Source organism: Gastrolobium bilobum, unplaced genomic scaffold, assembly GCF_033153095.1.
Source record: "Gastrolobium bilobum isolate Gb01-03AN ecotype WA unplaced genomic scaffold, APGP_CSIRO_Gbil_v1 utg26632, whole genome shotgun sequence".
NCBI lineage: Eukaryota > Viridiplantae > Streptophyta > Magnoliopsida > Fabales > Fabaceae > Gastrolobium > Gastrolobium bilobum.
In genome coordinates this window covers 62,475-84,466 of record NW_026895334.1, presented here as the reverse complement: position 1 = coordinate 84,466, position 21,992 = coordinate 62,475, and the positions used below count along the sequence as shown (strand labels likewise).

The following is a 21,992-nucleotide window of genomic DNA, read 5'->3' as shown; positions in this document are numbered from 1 at the left end:
AGGGCTTTGCTGATGTTTTCCCTTTCTTTTTAGGTCCTATCCACTAATTTCAATGGACCATGTGGATGATGGAATAGAATCATCAGATAATGCCAATGAAGTATGAGTCACTAAATTTCCACTCATTTGTGGCCTTCCAGATGATATTCCTCTTTTGTGCCTAGCAATAGTTCCTAGAAAATATCATTCAGTCATAAAGTGTGTTTCAAAGAGATGGAGGGACTTAGTTTTCAGGTCCTATACACTTTTTATTTTTTTGTGCATTACTTGATACATATGCTGCTTAATTACTGATTTCTCAACTGGTCAGGTCTTGCTATTATAATCTTCAAGCTTGGCCTATACCAATCAGTGCAAACTGCTTTGTGGAGCTATTGTTCTTGCTCGCATTGCAGGGATTAGCTTTCAATTTTTGTGTGGCAATTACTGTGTTTCAGGCTTTCAGCATTTCATTTTTTGTTTATTTTATAACATGTCTTGTTATTTGGCATCATTGTTATGATTTTATTTTGTTTTGTTTTGTCTTTTTGTTTGTTTGTGTAACCAAATTTTTATTAAAAAAAGTGAGGAAAAGGATCTAAAAAATATATATGATATTATAAAGTTAGAAAAATACAACCATACAAAAAAGATAAATCAAGGGTGAAGCTGCAAGTTTTCTCAGTATCTGCATTTTGAATGGCATAATTTGTAAATTCTCTCATTTTTTTGCTGCTTTAATTTTGTTGTACAAAGGATCTAAACTATATTATTGTTGCAGATGCAAGTTTTGCTTGACCCTTCTATTGTAGCCAATCTGCAGAATGGGTACAACCATGGAGTTCAGTTATCCAATTCCATTAGTGACATAAAATTTCATGTCGACAATATTTTGTACGGGTTCAGTTAGTGTGAGCAATTTAATTCTATGGCAATACTTCTAACAGGTAGCAATAATATCTCAAATTGATTTGGTTAAGTTAGTGTCTGGTTCCATCTCAGATTGGCAAATTATTTTTTTTTCAGTTAATGTCTCAGATTGGAAGTGTATATTTGTCTCTACAGAAAAAGAGGAAATAAAATTAAATTTAGTTATTAAATCTATAAAGAGTTCTATTAGCAGCAGCTTAGCAAGCCAACCGGAGGAGGCCACCCCATGTGACACTAAACGTGAAGCCAAAGCACAGAAAAGCAATTGTGTGAGTCGGTCCAGCTGCAAAGTTGCTAGAGAGGAGGACCCAATTACATCAGTCAATGTAGAGAAAGTGGATGGATGAGATAGAAGCTTGCTTCCTTTTGTACCTTTTGATTTTTAAACATTGTGATCACAGCTTGCTGTATTCAGGCCTTGTACCTTATTTTTTGTCGTGAACAATTATCGTTATTTGTTCCATTTTCAGATTTTACTATTGTAGGACTTTAAGTTTATGATCATCTGGTATTTTTACTGAGATGTCATAAGAAACACATTGAAGTCAAGATAGATAATTTGGTATTTTTAATCTTTACACAATGGATTTAATTTTCAATCTTTAGCCACATAGAGTGTGCATGACAACCTTTCCGGAATGAATTCTTTTTTAATTTCTGTTCCCGGGAACAGAAATGGATAGAAAACTTGTTTGGTAAAACCAGTTTATTTTTTTGTTCCCGAGATGAACCGGTTTAAATTTTGTGCTTGGGAACAGAAAAAAGAATCAAAAAATTTCTGCTTTTTTGTTCCTGGGCACAAAATGAGAAACACTTATCTCTCTCAATCACTCTCCACCTCTACCATCATCACCACCACCACCATCATTCTGACACGACTGTTTCCACAATTGTACCACTAGTGCCTTTGTCACCACCATGATGCCACCGCCACCATTACCACCACCTCCACCCATCACTACCACCATGCCACCGTCATCACCACCACAACTACCACTGCCGCCACCACCACCACCACTGCCGCCACCACCACCACCACTACCGTCATCACTGCCACCGCCACTAACACAGCCACCGTCACCACCACCATCACTACTACCTCCATCATCGCAACCACTGCCGTCACCGCGACCATCGCCATCACACGCCACTGCCACCACACCCATCACTACCACCACTATGATGTCACCACTACCATCACCATCACTGTCACCAACCACCACTATCATTGCCGCAACCACTACCGTCACCACCATCGTTGTCGTCGCCGCCGCTGCCACCAACCGCCACCACCACCATCGTCCCAGCCATTACGGTCACCACCACCACCATCACTACCATTACACCAGCGCTACCACTACCATCGCCACGCCATCGCCACCACCGCCACCATCACCACCACCACTGTCACCTACCACCACCGCCGCAGCCACTGCCACCACCACCACCAAGATGCCTTCACAACCACTGCCACCATGCCACTGCTACCATTGTTGCCGCCACCAACCACCATTGTCGCAGCCACTGCCGTGACCTCCACCACCACCATCCCCACCACTACCACCGCCGCTGTCACCATTACCACCGCCATTGTCGCAGTCACTGCCATCACAACCGCCGTCGCCGCCACCACCACAACCACACCATATGGAAAGGAAAGTGATGATCCGAAATTTTTTATATTTAATAGGAATTATTTTTTATTATATTATTTGTTGTGTTATCAAACACAATTCTCATTCTCGGAATAAAAATAGAACATGTTATCAAGCACATTTTTTTTTCAGAAACTGTTCCAAGGCACAGAAATAGAAAAGAATTAATTCTTTGCAGAAACAGTGCTAGGAAACAGAATGGTTGTCATGCACACCGATATTAAGATCTCAACTGCTGACCAAGGAAAAGTTGACAATTAAATTTCACAGATATAAACAAATGAACAATCACATGTTTCAAGGATAATATTGATGATTAGTTACAAGCTGGGTGTCCAAAAATAGAGACACAACATATATTATTTCCAACTTCCCACTCCCAGTAATAGCATACATGAGGTTATCCATGATATTATGATGCAAAAGTTAATCTATATGGCTGCGTAGTCATCTTCGGCTCCGGGAGCATCTGATACAACAATGTTAAAACAAAGGCACCAAATAAGACAGTGATCACAACACTGAAGTTGACGAGTAAAGCCTCATAACCATATTTTGCCAATCCTGAGTTCTCAAGGAAAGTGAGCTTCTCCAAAAAACCATATTCTGCAAAGTTGCTAGAGTTTGCAGAAGCAATTACCATAAACTGTACTTGGATTTATCAGTCAAGACCAATGGAGTTGAGCTAAAAGGTAATGTTGCAGAGATTATTCATGGAAAAGAAGGAATAGTTCAGTAACAAATAAATTAAATGGACTTTATAAATCTGTTAGTTATCACATTTGGAGATTGAGCTTCAGCAAGAGCTTGAAAATGCTCCAACTCTTTTCTGTCTAAAAGAAATAAAGCTTATAAGATACTAGGCCAGCAACAAGGTACAAATTTTTGCAAAGCTGAAAGTGGAAAAAATATGACACCCAACTCTTACATATATTTTTGTTTCTTGAAACCCAGAAACCTCTGTTTCATCAAACCAAATAAATTTTGGTCGCCATCAGTTTCAGTCATATTCCCTATATCAAGACAAGATTTTCTCCACCGAGTCTGAGACAATTATTTGGAACCTCTGGTTGTTTTTCCCTACGGCTAATGAAAACAAATGGCATAATTGTAATCAAACATTGCTTTTAAATCAAATAATTTGGCACAATCTGGTCAAAGAAAAGTTTAAACAACCATAGTTTAACTATCAGTATTGTAAGAGAAAGAAACAAATTCATTTTTTTTTCTGGTACATAAATTCACTGTTTTATGTACTGAAAAGAACGAAGATAATCTTTGCAAGCTTTTATATGGTATGGCATCAATCTAAATCAGCATGGAAATTATGTCCACGTCACAAAGAAACAACTGAGGTAAAAATGACCTTGAGTACCGATTCATCATCAATCAGAAAGACAAAGTATTGTTATGCGGTGAAGTAGCAAACAAATGCATGAAACTTTTCTAGTGAAAAGCAAATTTATACGGGGTATTTATCGACAAGTAAAGAATTCAAATTATATAGCTTTTTGTACGACGAATTTGTTCCAAGTGAAGAGCCATACAAGAGGCAAATTTCCAACCAACATACCGAAGATGAAAATTATCCGACCACAAAATTTATTTTAATTAAGTAATAGCAGGAAAGAAGAACAAGCCTTTCCACAAGAAGTAACAGCCCACAAAGAGAAACCCAAAGTTTCAACAAAATTTGCATATAAATAAGTCCTTGTTGGTTGGTACGACAAACTCGAACTTACTTCAATGAAGGCAACGATGCTGCTGCACGGGAACCATCCGTTTTTACATAATTCGTAAGATAGGAAAGCAAACAAATCAATATCAGAGCCAAACATTAAAATAAATATCAAAGAAAAATTTATGAAGAAACACAGAGAAGACAAATGGAGCACGAAAGACGAACGTTCCTTCCACAGATGTCCAACGATACACTCACAGTTCTATTCCAATTCAGATTCAAAATTTATAAGGGGTATTATCGGTTTTTCAATATATTTCCCCATCAATCTTTTACTATCAACCAAACATAGACTTAGTAAAGTTAAATTAATTTTCCTGGTAATATTTTGGTCTACCAAACACCTTTTTTAAAACTTGCCTAGTAAATTTACTTTCTGACTATTTCCCCACTAATCATATTTTCCTCGTAATTTTTTTTTATCATCTACTAAACACCCCCTTAGGATTTCGAGCTACCGCACAAGCGTTTTACGCTAGTTAAGCTCCGCAAACCACAACGTTATCATATATAAAGACAAGTCTCAAGCTCTTGCAAAAACAAGAATGAGATTTGCATTTGCAAGACAAATATACAAAGCGTAAAACTTATACAAAATTGAGAATTCAGAGGTGTGGAATGTCGCATGATTTGAAAATTTGAATCCTGTATACAAACCAATTGACCCAAATATCCCCTCAACAATAACCGATACAAAAGAAAGGTAATAAAAACATATCCGAATAACCCAAATTTGACCTTTTTGTTTTCTCTAAGTCAGGGCCCTATCATTTTTTTGTTTCTCTTTCTCGTTCATTCATATAAATTACAAAGCACACTTGTTTTGTTCCTCTTCTTTCTTCTTTTGAGGTCATGCTTTCTTTCTAGCAATGGCCTGATGATGAGGGTTCCCATCAAACAACTCGTCGATGTAATTCTCTACATCCTCAGCTTGAAGCTTAATATACTTCTCCGTTTGTCTCCCTGGATCCAAATACTGAGAAAACCTCCCCAAAAATGACCGGTACGCCGGAATCACGAGCGCCGATATTGAAACCCTTAGCTCCGATTGAAGCTGTTCGTCACTCACCACCCACGTGCTCTGCGTCTTGTGTATCTCTTCAAACAATGCATTGAAGCTCTTGAACCTCTCCTTCAGCACCGGTTTCTGCACCTTCCCGTTATCACTCAACCCTTTCGGGCTTAAACAACCCAATATCTTACTCCACGTTTCTATCTGGTAGTTCTTATGGTATGTCCTCAGCTCAGTGGATCTTTTCCTACACCATGTCTCTCCCATTACCTCGTATATCTCCGAAGAACCTTTGATCTTCTGAACTATGTATCTTCCGTTGTTCATCATGAAGATGCAGCTTAATGCTACCTCCTTGTACAGCTTCGCTTTCCCTTCAAGGTTCGAGTCTAGCAACTCCATCACCCTCATTAACTGTGCCGCAAACGGCGATGCGTTTTCCTTTTCTTTTTGGACGTTTTTCTTCTCTTCCTCGTAGTGGGGCCTACTTGTCGAGTCAGCACGCTCGATCTTCGAGTGTTCCCTGAACACCTCTTCCAATGTGTCTTTATATTCGCACGCTAGCCTCAGGTAGTTCATGATGTAGCGTGTTAGCGGGTGAACCGCGCCACCGGCTACCGGGGTTTTACCGGTATCGGATTTTATTGAGTTTTCAAGATCGCAGAATATGAGTATCGCAGCCTCGCCGAGTCTGCACTTACCCGACGTCGTTTCCGCTTTGAGCTCGCTGACGTAATCATCAGGGAACAGGTTGTCCAGGTTTGGAATCAAATCCCTTAAGGTTTCGTACATGTCGAGGAGTTTGAAGAGCTTCTCCCCCGCACGCTTTGTCATAGACATGCTTTCAGCGAAGTTGAGAAGCTGAATCGTCACGCCGCGAGAGATGTTGCTGAAGAGGCTCGCCGCCGTGGATGGGTGATCCGAGAAGACGGACTCCGCCAGTTTCCGCTCGCCGGGGAAGTACGCGGCGGCGCATTCCTTAAATGTGTTGATCCACGTTGGGATGTGATCCCTCTCCAGTGCTTCCCATTGCATTTTCTGAATCTCTTCGATGGTGAATTTCTGGAAGCCTAGTTTGTGCACGCTCTCCTCCAGCGCGTGCCTTCTCGAAATGGTGTAATCATGAAAACACTCAGATTCGTAACCGCCTGATATCATCTCCCTCGCTATCTTGTTCAAACTTGCAACGGCTTCCTCCGTGTAACCCGGGAAATGCGTAACCGTTTCCGCGGGTTCGGATTCTGGTGGTTCTGCCTGCACGTGCTTCCCTTTCGGGTCTGATTTGCTGTGGTTTCCAGATTCTTCCATTAACAAACGGAACTCGTCTTCCAAATACGACATCGCTCGTTGTTGAACGACGCCAATGCGGTTCACCAACAAGTCGTTTTTGCCATTGATCTCTTCTTTTTCAGATTGAGACTCTTCTCTCAACAATTTCATCAGCTTTGAAATGCGATTCACAGCTTCCAGCAACGATGAATCTTCCTCCACAACCTCACCCGATTTTGTTGCGCCTGTGTCGTACCTGGCAATCTTCTCTTCCACGAGATCCAAGAACCTTTCCACGAAATCAGGGATCTCTAATAACGAGACTTCATTGACATCTGCATTATTGTTATCATCATTATTCTGTTGCAGAGTCAGAAGTAATCGATCGATGTCTTCTGAAACCTTCTCCAGGCTAGGAAGAGGAGTTTCCGGCGGAACCTCAACGGCTACGACGGTTTCTTCTTCCTCCTCCTCCCCCTCTTTCGGCTCTCCCTGAACACGATCTGCATCTGCAGCTTTTTCGGTTTCACTGTCCGGTTTTGCACCAATGTTATCTGCAGTTTCCGGCACCGGTGAATGAGAGATGTCGTCGACATTGGTGTTTTCGTCTTTGCCTGCGAAACTGCCTGAATGCTCAGCAAGGTCCTTCTCCATTATGGTTGTTGTGACGACGGTTGTGGTTTCCCTTGGAGAAAATAAAGAGGAAAAAGAAACGTTTCAGAATGATAGATGCCAAGACAGCATTTGGAGAATTATCAGCTTGGTTTTTTTGTTTTTTCTGATTAATTTTCTCTGCTCTATTTTAGTTTCGTGGTTATTAACTATTAATTTTCTATTAACTAGTAATTTTTGGTAGTTTTTTTAATTACCAAAAAAAAGAAATGTAATTTCAGGGGTTGGGATTGAAATGGTCCTTGTCTGCTGCGTATGAAAGAGAAAAAGAGAGAAATGAATGGAGGAAAAGCTCCAGCGTGGAATAAATTACATATAAAAAACACAAAAAAATAAAAAGAAATTAAAGAGACAGAAAGCAGGTAAATCTATTAAGAGGCTGGTTGACCGTTGACCCTCGTTTTCTTCAACGTCGTTGGTTAACGTTGGTAACCCATTTAGATGCACAAAGATTTTATTATTATTTTTAATTATTACTATTGTCCTCTTTGTCGGGGGAGTTGCGTATTGCGCTCCACTAGCACTAATAAATGGATCCGATAGAATCCATGTAATAACCAAATGTTTCGGGTTCCGACCCATACCCGAAAAGTAATGATAATCTTCAGGTCCAGCTGAAATGAAGCTGACTTTGAAGTCAGAGACTAACACACACACAGAGAGAGAGAGAGAGAGAGAGAATGAGGTATTTAGGTGGGGGAAGGAGGAGGCGAGTGGCACTGCAAGCATTTCTTGGTTTGTGTGTATTGGTGAGTGGTTTGGGGCTGTTGATGCTTTCGCTGAAACCCTTGGATCCTCCGATTACTGTTTCTTTCCCAAGAGATTCCGAGTTCGACGATTCCAACAAGAGTTCGAGTTTCGAAGGCGTGGTGGCGTCTCGGCTTGTGACCAACATTGAGGAGAAGCCGTGCGTGACGGTGGAGGAGATGGGGAAGGAGTTCAAAAGAGGTGTTGGGAAGGAAACCCTGAGAGTGAGAAGGGTTATTGAGAATCATTTTGTTGTTAACGGTACTTTCTGGTTTTCTTTTTTCCTTTTCTTTTTTTTTTTTTTTTTGATAAGAGGTGTTAAATCTGTGCATAATAATACTTGCAATGCAACATAGCTAGTGGTTTTTACTGGGCCCATATATGAATTTTGTTATGTGCTACTTCCATATAAATATAGTTAATTTTTTTATGCTTGCAATTGTTTGTAGTATGTTAAATATACATTTATTTCACACTCAATTGTTATTTCTCTATTCTTAATGCTGGTCTTGTTCTTATGAAAAACACGTAGTAAAAATCCAAGTCGTAGTTGTTCACCTCTGAGTGCAATTAGTTAGATGAAAGAAACCATGAGCCATGTGCTTATGTGGAGAATAGTTCTCAGATCAGAAGATGACTTCGATTTTGTTTCAGGTGCTTCAAGAGTCAGGGATCTGCCCCCAGAGCAGTTTTGTAGTCATGGCTTTGTTTTGGGAAAGACATCCGAGGCAGGTTTTGGGAATGAAATGTACAAGGTCTTAACTGCTGCAGCACTTAGTGTAATGTTAAACCGGTCCTTGATCATTGGCCAAACCAGGCATATTGGTTCTTTCTCAAGCCTTTCTTAGTTTCCTTTTCTTTTTTTAAGAACTAATTGTTACATTCTTTCTGTCAGTTTGCCATTTATGTATTTGTGAAATTGCTCTGATCTTACAATATAGCATATTCAAATCAACTACAAATCATTTTTGTTAAAACTGGTCTGAACAGTTAACCGGTGAGACTTCCAGATTAGGTTCAACTGGTTTAACCATTTAAAATTGGCTGTTTTAGCTATAGAAAACATGATAAAAATAATCCTCATGCTACAACATGAAAAATATGAAGACATTTGAAAAATGAAAAAATATTGAGGGCTTTTAAGATAAAAAAGAAAAATCTAATGGCTGGTTCAACTTGTTTTCGACATTTAAAAGTGGTCTGAACATAATTCTGATGGAACACAAAGAAATACAAGACTGAATTCATTAACAATGGAGGCATAGCCTCTTTTTACATACACTAACACAATATTAAATGCAGAAAATAAACCCAGAAAGCCTCAACTCCCCCTCAAACCAAATACCTAGGCTCAAGAGTTCCCTAGAGGTCTCTTAATTCCCCACTAACCAATTTTGAATGCATGAATACCTCACTACCCACACTCACTCACCTTTTATCCTACTTACTAGAATATTCTAGAATAACTACTAACTGACCCACTAATTTTTAGGCCCATTAATACTCCCCCTCCAAAATTCACCTTGTCCTCAAGGTGAAGAAGAGGATGTGCAAGAACTTTCTCCCGGGTCCCATTGCTTATAGCACCTAGACCACATTGGAAGTTTCAATTCCATTTTCTTTCCATAAACCTCACCCTTCAACTTCAATGAATGGCTGGAAATAAGACCCACAATACTATGGACACTCAACCAGAAAGTCTCGCCCCACAATCTGCCCAATCGGCTAGACGTGTGTCCCACCATATTATGCAGGCTAAATTGAAGAGATTCCCCATCGACAACTCCATCCCTTCCCCCAATCCCTATTTCTTCATCAACATTTGGCTCACCCGCTCCTATCAACATGACCTGCAAGCTTGGGTTCTGACATATGTGGACTGGCGAAATTGGTGCAGCACCGTGAGAGCATAAATCCCTTCGTCTTATATTGCTCGGCTCCTTTGGCGACAACCACCAAAATCTCGCTCCTCCATTCCCTGTTACTGCATTAGAACCTTGATTGTTCATTGTGCTTCCCTTATTTCTAGACCCTACCCATTGAGATGAAAGCCCTTCAAAATTCATATTAGCCAAATTTCTAGACCCATCTATTGCATGGGTTGCATTCCTTGGGCCGATACCGCCAGGCCCATTTTGTGCAATTAACTTACCCATGTTGGACCATGATTCAGCAACAGAATTGGCCCTATTGATTAAAGTTGGGTTGTTATTATTATACCCACCCATCAAACCTGCTCCATTGCCACTTCGCCCGCCCACCAACCCGATTAGTTCCTGCTCCACATGCGATTAGTTCCTCTTTCTTCAACCCTCCATTCCAGATCTTCAACGAGGTGCAAGTGTTCCTCTCCTTCTGTCGCTTCTAATACTGAATTATATTCTGAGATAGTGGAAATATTTTCTGATTTCTTTGGCAAATAATGAGATCCTTCTTTGTCTTCTTGCTCTTGATCTTCCTCTTTTTCTTTTCCTTTTTCTTCTGATTCTTCTTCAACCTCTATCTTGTCTTCCTTTTGATCTCCTTCCTCTTCTTGTGCTTTTCTCTGAATCTGTTCAAAATACTCTATTCGACTCTGTTTTCTGGTTTCAGAAACAGAGTCGTCTTCTTCATCTCCTCCTTCTTCTATTTGTTTTCCTTTTGCTTCTACTTGTGCGATTTCTACTGCACCTTCTTCCTCTGTCGCTTCTGCATCTTCATCTCCTTCTGCAACTTCTTCGTTTTCAGCTTTGGCATCATCTTCTTTCTTCGCTTTTGTTGCTTCTTCTTCTACAATTTTTCCATCTTCTTGCACTTCTTCTTCGATTTTTGTGAAGCTCTGCGTCTTCAACTTCTCGTATTCCAGCCTCCGTGTTTTCATCCACTCAATTGTTTCCCCTAATATCTTCACCATTTTTTCTAGACATTCGCTCACTGATTCCTACCATTTTTTTTTTTTCTAGATCTGGACTAGAAACACTCCCTAGATCGGAAATGCTCTGATACCAAATTGATGGAACCCAAAGAAATACAAGACTGAATTCATTAACAATGGAGGCATAGCCTCTTTTTACATACACTAACACAATATTAAATGCAGAAATAAACCCAGAAAGCCTCAACTCCCCCTCAAACCAAATACCTTGGCTCAAGAGTTCCCTAGAGGTCTCTCAATTTCCCACTAACCAATTCTGAATGCATGAATACCTCACTACCCACACTCACTCACCTTTTATCCTACTTACTAGAATATTCTAGAATAACTACTAACTGACCCACTAATTTTTAGGCCCATTAAATTCAATTATGAACTGAATTATAACTGACTAGACTGCCAACATTGCTACAATTATGTTAACTGAACAGGGTTTTATCTTTCTATTATCTGACTATCATCTTGTTGCTACATTTCAGAGGGAAATATCCTTTTGGGGACTACATTTCTTATGCCAACTTTACCTTCACAATGAAAGAAATCAAGCATCTGTGGAGACACAATGGTTGTGAAAGCAAATATGGGAGGCAACTGGTTATGAGGACTGATGATTTTGAGAAACCAGTTGAAACAAATGTTCTCTGCGGCAATTGGAAGAAATGGAAGCAGCCTATCATATGGTAAGGTGAGAATGGTTTTGTTAATTATCAGTCTCGCAAGCATCATAAAATGTTCATAACTTTATGTTTTAGGTTTCAAGGAACTACTGATTCTGTGGCAGCACAATTTTTCTTAAAGAATATACACTCTCAGATGAGGACTGCTGCTCTTGATTTATTTGGTGACCCACAAGTTCTAGGATTACGGCTGAATGTATTTGGGGAGCTCATGAGGGTTCTCATATCCCCTTCAGAAGATGTTGAGGCAGCTGTCAATTGGGTTATTGGTGGTGGGGAGAATCCTGACATTTCGTTGCATATGCGGATGCTTATGAATAGGTAATGGAAGTACACATTAATTTCATTGAATGGGAACTATCATGCTTGATTGATGAATGAGGCTAGTAACCCTACCAACCTATATATTGTTGTTAGAATATTAGATATGATATGATTAGATTTGATTAGATATGATTGGATTCTGTCTTATCCGTAAATAGTCTGACTGTATTCTGACTGTATTAGGATTAGGTTTGGGCCTTACACTTAAGCCCATTAGGGTCTCTATATATTGTAACTCCTTGACACAGATCAATACATAACGTATTCTTTTACATTTATCTTGGTATCAGAGCTTTTTCGTTCTAGGAACCCTCGCTTCCGCTCAGAAACCTTGTTTTTTGCTTTAAAAACCTAAGCCCACTGCTTAGGAGTCATCTTTCTTGCCGTGCGTCCTTCCGGCAAGCCTTCTAGGGCTGTAAACAGCCTCTGAGTGATTTTTCCAAACGCGTCAGCACCTCCGACGGCCACCGGAACCACCGCCCGCCGTCAGAATCACTGTTCAGGCAACCGGAGACTTTTTCCGGCGACTTTTCCGACCAAACTTCACGCGATCAGGACCCTTTCTTCCCGGCGACCAGGTCTGTGGTGGTCCGGTCAGCAACGCATCTCCCACGCGTCTTCACTGCGCGTGGGCTTCACGCGCCACCTTCTGCCGGCGCGTGAGCACTATTCCGGCGGCTTTTTCCGGCCGGTCTTGGACAGAGAAGCTCGCCTTCTCCTCCCCTTTCTGGATCTGTGATTGTTTCTCTGTGGGTCTTACCTTAGACGCGTGGTTCTTCTTGATTGGATATCGTTTGCCTTCGTTTACGGCTTTTATATTTTATCTTTAAATGGCAGCAGCATCTCCTGATCTCTCGGAGGTTAACTCTCCTTCTATTGTTGCAAATATAGCTCAGTCAGACAAAGCATCATTTGGTTCAGGTTCGGACTGTGCTGCACTCCAAACCCCTCTCAGGAAGGCTTCTCCTCAGTCTCAGCCTTATACTGGTAATCCCGTTACTTGTGTTTCTCATTCTACATCACTTGGCACTTGGATATTTGACTCCGGTGCTACCGATCATCTCTGTGGTAATAAGGAACTCTTTACATCTCTTACTTATTCTGATCATTTACCGTCTTTTACCCTTGCGGATGGAACCAAAGCCCCAGTTTGTGGGATTGGACAAGCTCGTCCGACCTCTACCTTGGCCCTGACATCTGTCTATTGCATTCCTGGCATCCCTTATAACTTAATTTCTATTAGTAAGTTGATCCACTCCCTCACTTGCACCATTACTTTCTCTAACCATTCTGTTTCTGTGCAGGATCCGGGTACGGGGAAAATGATTGGAGTGGGTCGTGAGTCACAGGGGCTTTATTATCTGGATGTGCCTCGTCCTTCAGTAGCATGCTCTCTCACAGAATCTCCACAACTTATCCACAGTCGCCTTGGTCATCCAAGTCTTTCAAAGTTGCAGAAAATGGCTCCTCTTTTGTCCGGTCTTCAGTCTTTAGATTGTGTGTCATGTCAACAAGGGAAGCATACACGCTCCTCTTTTGCCAGTCGAGTCAATAAACGAGCTGATGCCCCTTTCTCTCTTGTTCATTCAGATATCTGGGGTCCAAGTCGTACCTTGTCTGTCTTAGGTTTTCGGTATTTCGTTACCTTTATTGATGATTTTTCCCGTTGCACTTGGACCTATTTAATGAAAAATCGTTCTGAGTTATTTTCCATTTATAAAAAGTTTTCTACTGAGATCCATACTCAATTTGGTGTTTCTATTCGTATTCTACGTAGTGATAATGCTAAGGAATATGTTTCTATTGATTTTTCTAATTTCTTGGCCACACAAGGTACTTTACATCAAACTACTTGTCCTCACACTCCACAACAAAATGGGGTGGCTGAACGTAAAAACAGACATCTCATTGAAACTGCCCGTACCCTTCTTATTCATATGCAGGTTCCTCTTCACTTCTGGGCAGATGCTGTACTCATCTCTTGTTTTCTCATCAATCGCATGCCTTCATCTGTGCTCCACCATGACATTCCTCATAATCTATTGCTTCCAGATGTTCCTCTTTATCCTCTAACTCCACATGTCTTTGGTTGTACTTGTTTTGTTCATGATCTCACTCCTGGTAAGGATAAGTTAACATCCAAAGCCTTTCAGTGTATCTTTCTTGGTTATTCTCGTCTTCAAAAGGGTTATCGTTGTTATTCTCCCGACCTTAAGCGTTACTTAGTTTCCGCTGATGTCACTTTTCTTGATCAACAACCCTTTAATTCTATCCCATCTCAGATGTCACAGGTTGATCATGTACTTCCTGTCCCTTTTCTTGACTTGTCTTTGCCAGCTGCAGGTGCTTCTATTCCAGATGAGCAACCTATTGCTTCTATACCTGAGGACCGTCCACTTCTCACCTATCAGCGTCGCAAAACTGTGCCTCCTGTCGACTCGACTCTTGCTGACTCATCGCCCACTGCTGTTGCTTCTTCCCCTCCGGATCCTTCATCAGAGACTCTTCCCATTGCTCAAAGAAAAGGTACACGTACTACTCGTAACCCTTATCCTCTTTATACCTTTTTGAGTTATGACCGTCTTTCTTCACCTCATTTCACCTTTGTTTCTAGTCTTTCTTCTATTTCTATTCCTAAGACCACAGGTGAAGCACTTTCCCATCCAGGGTGGCGCCAAGCAATGCTTGATGAGATGACTGCACTTCATTCCAATGGCACTTGGGACCTTGTTTCTGCTCCTCCAGAGAAGTCTATAGTTGGTTGTCGCTGGGTTTTTACTGTGAAAGTTGGACCTGATGGCCATATTGGTCGTCTCAAGGCACGTTTAGTTGCCAAGGGTTTTACTCAAATCTTTGGCCTTGATTATAGCGATACATTTTCTCCGGTCGCTAAGATGGCGTCAGTCCGCCTCTTTCTTGCCCTTGCTGCTGTTCGTCACTGGCCACTCCTTCAACTTGACATCAAAAATGCATTTCTTCATGGTGATTTACAAGAAGAAGTTTACATGGAGCAACCACCTGGTTTTGTTGCTCAGGGGGAGTCTTGAAAGGTGTGTCGTCTTCGGAAATCCTTATATGGTCTCAAGCAGTCTCCTCGAGCATGGTTCAGTCGTTTCAGTTCTGCTGTTCAGGCGTTTGGCTTAATCCGCAGTAAAGTTGATCATTCTGTGTTTTATAGGATTACATCTCCTGATAAGTGTATCTATTTGTTAGTCTATGTTGACGACATCATTCTCACCGGAAGTGATCAAGACGGAATTCGTCAGTTAAAACAGCATTTGTTTAGTACATTTCAAACAAAGGACCTTGGGAAGCTGCGTTACTTCTTGGGAATTGAGGTGGCGCAATCAAGACAGGGCATTTCTATCTGTCAAAGGAAATATGCCTTGGATATCCTAGAAGAAACTGGTATGTTGGGGAGTAAACCAGTTGATACACCTATGGATCCTAATGTCAAGTTATTACCCGGACAGGGGGAGTCGTTATCTGATCCTGGACGTTATCGGAGGCTAATTGGGAAGCTCAATTATCTTACTGTGACTAGGCCAGATATTTCTTTCGCTGTCAGTACGGCCAGTCAGTTCCTTGATTCCCCTTGTGATTCACATTGGGATGCTGCTGTGAGGATCCTCCGATACATCAAAGGAGCACCAGGAAAAGGTTTGTTGTATTCGGATCAGGGAAATACAGAAATTTGTGGTTACTCAGATGCCGATTGGGCAGGATCACCCTCGGACAGACGCTCTACTTCTGGTTATTGTGTCTTCTTCGGAGGAAACTTAATCTCATGGAAAAGCAAGAAACAACCTGTTGTTTCCCGATCTAGTGCAGAAGCTGAGTATCGTGCAATGGCAAATACTACCTGTGAGTTGATCTGGTTAAAGCAGTTGATTCAGGAGCTTCATCTTTGTGAACAGAAACAACCCATGACACTCATCTGTGATAATCAAGCTGCGCTACATATATCCTCTAATCCTGTTTTTCATGAGAGGACCAAACATATAGAGATTGATTGTCACTTCATTCGGGAAAAGATTCAGTCAGGAGAAATCAAGACAGCTTTTGTCAACTCGTCTAATCAACTAGCAGATGTTTTCACTAAAGCTCTTAGAGGTCCTCGGGTTGAATACATTTGTAACAAGCTTGGTGCTCATAATATATACGCACCAGCTTGAGGGGGAGTGTTAGAATATTAGATATGATATGATTAGATTTGATTAGATATGATTGGATTCTGTCTTATCCGTAAATAGTCTGACTGTATTCTGACTGTATTAGGATTATGTTTGGATTAGGTTTGGGCCTTACACTTAAGCCCATTAGGGTCTCTATATATTGTAACTCCTTGACACAGATCAATACACAACGTATTCTTTTACATTTATCTATTGTCATGGTTTATCATATTTCTTACTATGTCGTTTACTCTCTTCTCAATAAGTATCAAATGAATTAGGTGGTGGCTTTAAAAAGGAAATATGTAATATCAGGATTTGTTTATAGTTTCATCAGAAAATGAAAATAAAAAAGCATGCATACATGCAGCAGATACATGTAAATTTCCCATAACATATTTGAAGCTAACTTTGACATTCCTTCTCAACTTTATTTTTATCTTGACCTGGATTATATTATAATTAAGAAAATCAATATGGGTCAGTTAAGGATGGGGCTCATGAATCCTTTTTTGCTTCCTGTACCTCCATGGGAATATTATTTACTTCACCTTACCTTCTTTGTTTTGATTCTTCATCTCTGTATCTTCATTACCTTCTATATTGATGAGGTGGATTTTTTCCATTAGTAGTGGAGATTCTTTGATTCGTTTTTTTTTCCATCAAATATCTCTTCTTAACTTGTTTATGGCCTTTAGTATGACACTACTACATGTGTAAGCAATTGCCAAATGTCATCTAAAGTTTTACATCTAAACAATCTCATTTTTTCTTTCCCTCTTATTATGTATTTCCTAAAAAGGGAAATACATAAAAGTCAAAACCATATATAAAGGTACTAGTATATGCAAAAAACATGTAATATATTAATAAGTAAACTCCTGGTCCTGATGAAGCATCTCCATACCTCTCTCTACTGGTACCCATTTGTTAGACGTTTCATTGCTGGTTACATTTTTAACAATGTCTCTCCTCTTCAAATATATTTGGAACTCTCTTCAGCATTGATTCTAGGTTCCCGCTGAATAATTCTAAAATAATACTAGGTATGTAGGATACGGCACATAGTTTGATATGGTTTAGTTGGTGTGCTATTTTGGACCCTGATATCTCTTAAACACTCCTTGGAACAATTATGAGAACTTTATAAATGGCTATAATTGCAAATTGAAGAGATTTCTGATACCAAAATCTTAAAATATTTGCTTTTTACAACTTTCAGAAAGGTCAATACCAAACAAACGATATATTATTTTGCCGAATTCAATTTAATATCATATTATCAGTTTTCATTCCCTCATGTTGCCCCCTCTATCCATCTGGTATCATCCAATTCTGTATGCCATATTAGTTATTAGATTTTTTTAAAAAAAAAACAAAATTAAGAGAGTGAAAAACAGCAACTATTTATCAATTCATTCATTGTGGCTGCATTGACTCGTGTTTGGGTAAATTTTTCTTTCGAAAGATGTCTAAGAATTTAGCCTCTTTAATGGTAGGGGTAGTATATACTTACCATCAAAAAAGTTTACTACTCTTACAACTAATTTAATCACATTTGATTTCTATCAATCTAACTATTATAATTTATTGGGAATTAATAATTAATTAATAAGTGTGACACAATAAATGTTATTAATTTCCAATAAATTATAACCGTTAGATTGATGGAAGTCAACGGTAGTTAAATTTGTTGTAAGAATGGTAAACTTTTTTGGTGGTAAGTGGATTCGTTCCCTTAATTTAATGGTATAGGATAACAGTACATAACACTAAAATAATAAAAACAGAAAGTACACGAAGGAAAAACTAGCCACATTTTAAAACTTTTACTAAGTAGGGAAAGAATGTCAATTCTGGTATCGTTCCCGTCCTTATGTCTTATATGCTGATGCATGTAGCATCTCAACTTTTTCTGTTTCTCGGATAGAAATGGGGCATCTCAACCTTCTCATAGGATATGGTTTTAAATGACTGATTCTATTTCTTGCATCCTCTTTTTCAGGTCTGTAAGAGCGGTACAGGCAGCATTGCATTGCATAAAAAAAGCCATACGGAGTCAACATCTAATGTCAACGAGACCAAAGGTGGTCATCGTGTCAGATACACCTACTCTTGTTAAAAGTATCAAGTCTAACATAAGTGAATTTGCAGAGGTAATTTTTCAGTTCTTGATTGCTAAGGTGTAGGCAAATTCCATCGTATTAATCTTTAGATGACAACTTATACCACTCTTAATTCAAATATATATATATATATATATATATATATATATATATATATATTATTAGTTGGTAACAATGAAATTACTTATCAGATATATAGAACTGGCATTATGATATATTTAATTTTGCCAATCTTCTGTAATAAAATACGTATTTGCCTTGTAATCAATCAATCTGTTGTTTACTTTTCAAAAATGATGTATGAGGCAACCATCAATAAATGTAGTAACACTTGTGCGCCTTTGATTTTTATTCATATCTTCTTTCCCCAGGTTCTTCATTTTGATTATGAAAAATTCAGAGGAAGTATATTTAAAGGTTTGCCCAATTCAGATTTTAGAAAGAAGGATTGGGGTGCAGCTCCCAGATGGGTATCTTTTGTAGACTTTTTTCTTGCATCTCGTGCAAGATACGCTGCAGTTTCTGGAGCTCATCGGCGTGTTGGGACTACCTATGCTCAATTAATTGCTGCACTAGCCGCAGCATACAATCTGGGTATTTCTGCTAACTGAATCTCCCTACTTATTCTTATAAGTCATCTGGTTCCACAAATTTTCTTGTATCATACTTCTGAAACATGTGAAAATTGTTTTCTCTAGGGGACAACTCGTCTGGTTCTAGGTTTTTATTCTTTAGCAGTTTCCAGAGTAATTTGCTGACTGGTGGCCTTAAGAATCAGATTGGTTGGGGCCATGTGTGGAACAGATATGCTGGTCCATTGAGTTGTCGTAACCAGGCCAATCAATGTGCCTTAACACCAATTCTCCCTTCTGCTTGGTGGGATAGCCTTTGGCAGTCTCCCATTCCAAGGGATATTAATCGTCTTGCTTCCTATGGTATCCGATTATCTGGTCTTGGCACAGTTGATAGCGATTCCCTTCAAAGTTACTGCAAGAAAAGGAAAAATGTTGTAAGAACCATTACCTTCAAATTGTAGTGTTTGGAAGTTACATTTCCTTATATTCTTTGTTGGATAACCATAATAATTAGTATTAGAATATTTATCTCATTTTTTCTGCATTCAAGTTTTCCTAGTCCATTCGTTACCTGTTATTATTTGTGGTACGACATTCTCTACCAATTTAACTAGTTAATATATATATATATATATATATATATATATATATATATATATATATATATATATATATATCATTTCTCAAGCTGTTTGAGATAAGTTTATTTCCGGCTACTAAATCATAACCATACAAAGATGGATTAATGATGATAATGGAAGAGAGAGAAAAAGGGAATCATAAGTTCATAACCATTCAAAGATGAATCAATTAATATAAGGAAATAAAACGTAGTTTTGGGGTGGTCGGAGGTAAACTTATTTCAATCTGCTTGAGAAATGTTTTTCCCATATATATATATGGGTTTATCGTTTCTCAAGTTGCTTGAGATAATTTTATCTCTAGTTGCTAAATCATAACCGTACAAAAATGGATTAATGGTGATAAAGGAAGAGAGAGAAAAAAGGAATCATAACCATTCAAGGTGAATCAATTAATATAAGAAAATAAATAAACAAAACGACGTCGTTTTGGGGTTGTCGGAGATTATCTTATCTCAAGTTGCCGAAGAAATGTTTTTTCTAGGAGTTTGTTTTTCTCATGTTGCATGAGAAAACAAACTTTTCCTACACACCATAAAAAGGTGTGTCACTCATTTTTTTATTTTTTATTTTTTTTAAATAAGTGGGACCCCACACTTGATGTATCTATGACATGAGGTTAGAATTCTTCTACAACATAAAATTTATTTTTCCTATATATATATATATATATATATATATATAGCTTTGAAACATTAAGGTTTCAGCTGAATTTTTCTCAAGCGCCATGGAAAATGAACCGCAAGAACTTACACTTGGGTGAACAAAATTACATGCATTCCAATAATCCGTATTTCCAACTAAATTTTTCTACCAAGTTGTATGCATTGATTTATAAAACAAGACTTTGTAATTATATTAAAAATTAGGTTAAGTTACTCAATTATTCTTTACTTCCTGTTGTATATAGATAAATAGATAATATAGATAAATAGATAATCGAGTCTAATAAAATGGTACCTGTTCGGTCTTAGAGAGCCGTAGAATTATATTGTATAGTATACGCTTAGAGATATCTTAGAGATAGATATCTTGGTTGACTTATAGCCAATTTCTCAATCACTGCGCACAAGCAATATGCTTATAGCCAACACGTGAGTGTGTGCACAGTGTTGGCAACATTAGTAAATAGATTTTCGATGTGTACCTGGGTTCATTAGCCTTTTATTTATAGGGGTTACCTCTTGGGTTTGGGCTGTGTAGACTTTTCAGTTGATGCATGATTTAACCTTTTATTTGTAGGGATAAGGGTTTTATCTTCATATGTTTATGCTGTTGAGATAATTGTGCCATTATCTGTTAAGAGATTCATGGGATAGGTGGTTAAGATATGAATATATTGCATAACAGTTGCTCCTTAGCTCGGTAGATCCGAGGCTCGGACTGCCGAGATGAGTTGTTTTGTCCTCCACCTCAGTTTTTCTGAGTAGTTTGATCCATCCTTGTTGAAATCTGGATTAATAGCTACGTCAGGTTGTCTTTACATGAGGTCGGTGTTGGGTGTGAACTTGTTGGTTGCTTAAAATATTCTTGTGAAGGACGTTCCCTTATTTCAGTTCATCAAGAGAAAACACATTCGTTCTTTTGACTTCAACCCAAGTGCGCAAGTGCACACATCAAGTAATAAATGGGACTATTAGTGCCCAGATTATCGTTCCCACGAGGATAGTACTCTAAATAATGCTTTAAACTATTTTAAAAAGAATAAAAATGAAAAGAAATGTAGTAATTGATCTGTTTGGTCAAACGTTCCCTATTATTTTGACAACGTTCCTCAAGAATAGTAAGTTCAATCTAACAGCAAACAACTCCTCGTGTCGTTATATATGGAATCCTTCTTGATGAGAGAAGGAATGGCAATATTCATTGGAGATTTGTTGATACAAGATTGAATAAAGAAAATAACAATAACAATATTTAAGAGACAACAATATGGAGAGATAAAATAGTTTTTAACACAAGGAACAGATCTACTGTTCCATTCTTAAATAGCTATATTCTCCACTCAGGACTTAACCCTTCTGGATTTGTTCAGGTCTCTTCACTGCCAACTCTGATTCATCAGCTCATGGTCTAAATGGCTCACAAGTTTCTATATTCCTATGGCTCTCTTGACTCCAACAGTTACTCAGTATAGGACCTTCAGTGAACGAGGTGGTTCCTTATTCTTAAGGCAACCAGCAGTGTTGTTTTCACAACACTACCTTCCCCCTCTGATTAAGCTGTCTGAATTTCCTTCCTTATGGAAGTTCCTTTCTCAGTATGCGTTCAATTTCCATTGATACGCAATGAATATAGCACACTTAATCAGAGAAATACAAAAGCTTCAGTACAAGAGTTTTGAAAATATTTCTTTAAGAACATCACAGTTTTATCGTTCAACAAATAACTTAGCCCATGGCTAATACTTTAAACATAATTATTCGAAACTGAAATCCCATAGACTCGAGATTCAGTTCAGAGATAACGAATGGAAGAAAAGAGAAATAACACGTTATATTAATCAAAAACAAGTTAGGCTACAACGAAATGAAAAATGGAGAAATATGATTGTT

At 38.8% G+C, this 21,992-nt stretch overlaps 2 protein-coding genes across 3 annotated transcripts; one reads left to right on the top strand and one right to left on the bottom strand.

Annotated features, from left to right (window-relative positions):
* Positions 1–5,155: 5,155 nt before the first annotated feature.
* Positions 5,156–7,240, bottom strand: LOC133306168 (exocyst complex component EXO70C2-like). Its single transcript, XM_061506451.1, has one exon. It carries the CDS (start codon positions 7,238–7,240, stop codon positions 5,156–5,158), a length of 2,085 nt encoding a protein of 694 aa, XP_061362435.1.
* A 563-nt stretch (positions 7,241–7,803) lies between these two features.
* LOC133306178 (uncharacterized) lies at positions 7,804–19,345 on the top strand. 2 transcript variants are annotated; one of them, XM_061506463.1, is made up of 7 exons: positions 7,804–8,266; positions 8,660–8,822; positions 11,399–11,599; positions 11,672–11,917; positions 18,101–18,251; positions 18,593–18,815; positions 18,920–19,345. In XM_061506463.1, exons 1-7 carry the CDS (start codon positions 7,939–7,941, stop codon positions 19,255–19,257), a joined length of 1,650 nt encoding a protein of 549 aa, XP_061362447.1. In that variant the 5' UTR covers positions 7,804–7,938; the 3' UTR covers positions 19,258–19,345. The 2 variants fall into 2 exon arrangements, with proteins under 2 accessions (XP_061362447.1, XP_061362451.1); XM_061506467.1 differs by having other exon boundaries at positions 8,131–8,266; positions 8,660–8,760.
* Positions 19,346–21,992: the final 2,647 nt, after the last annotated feature.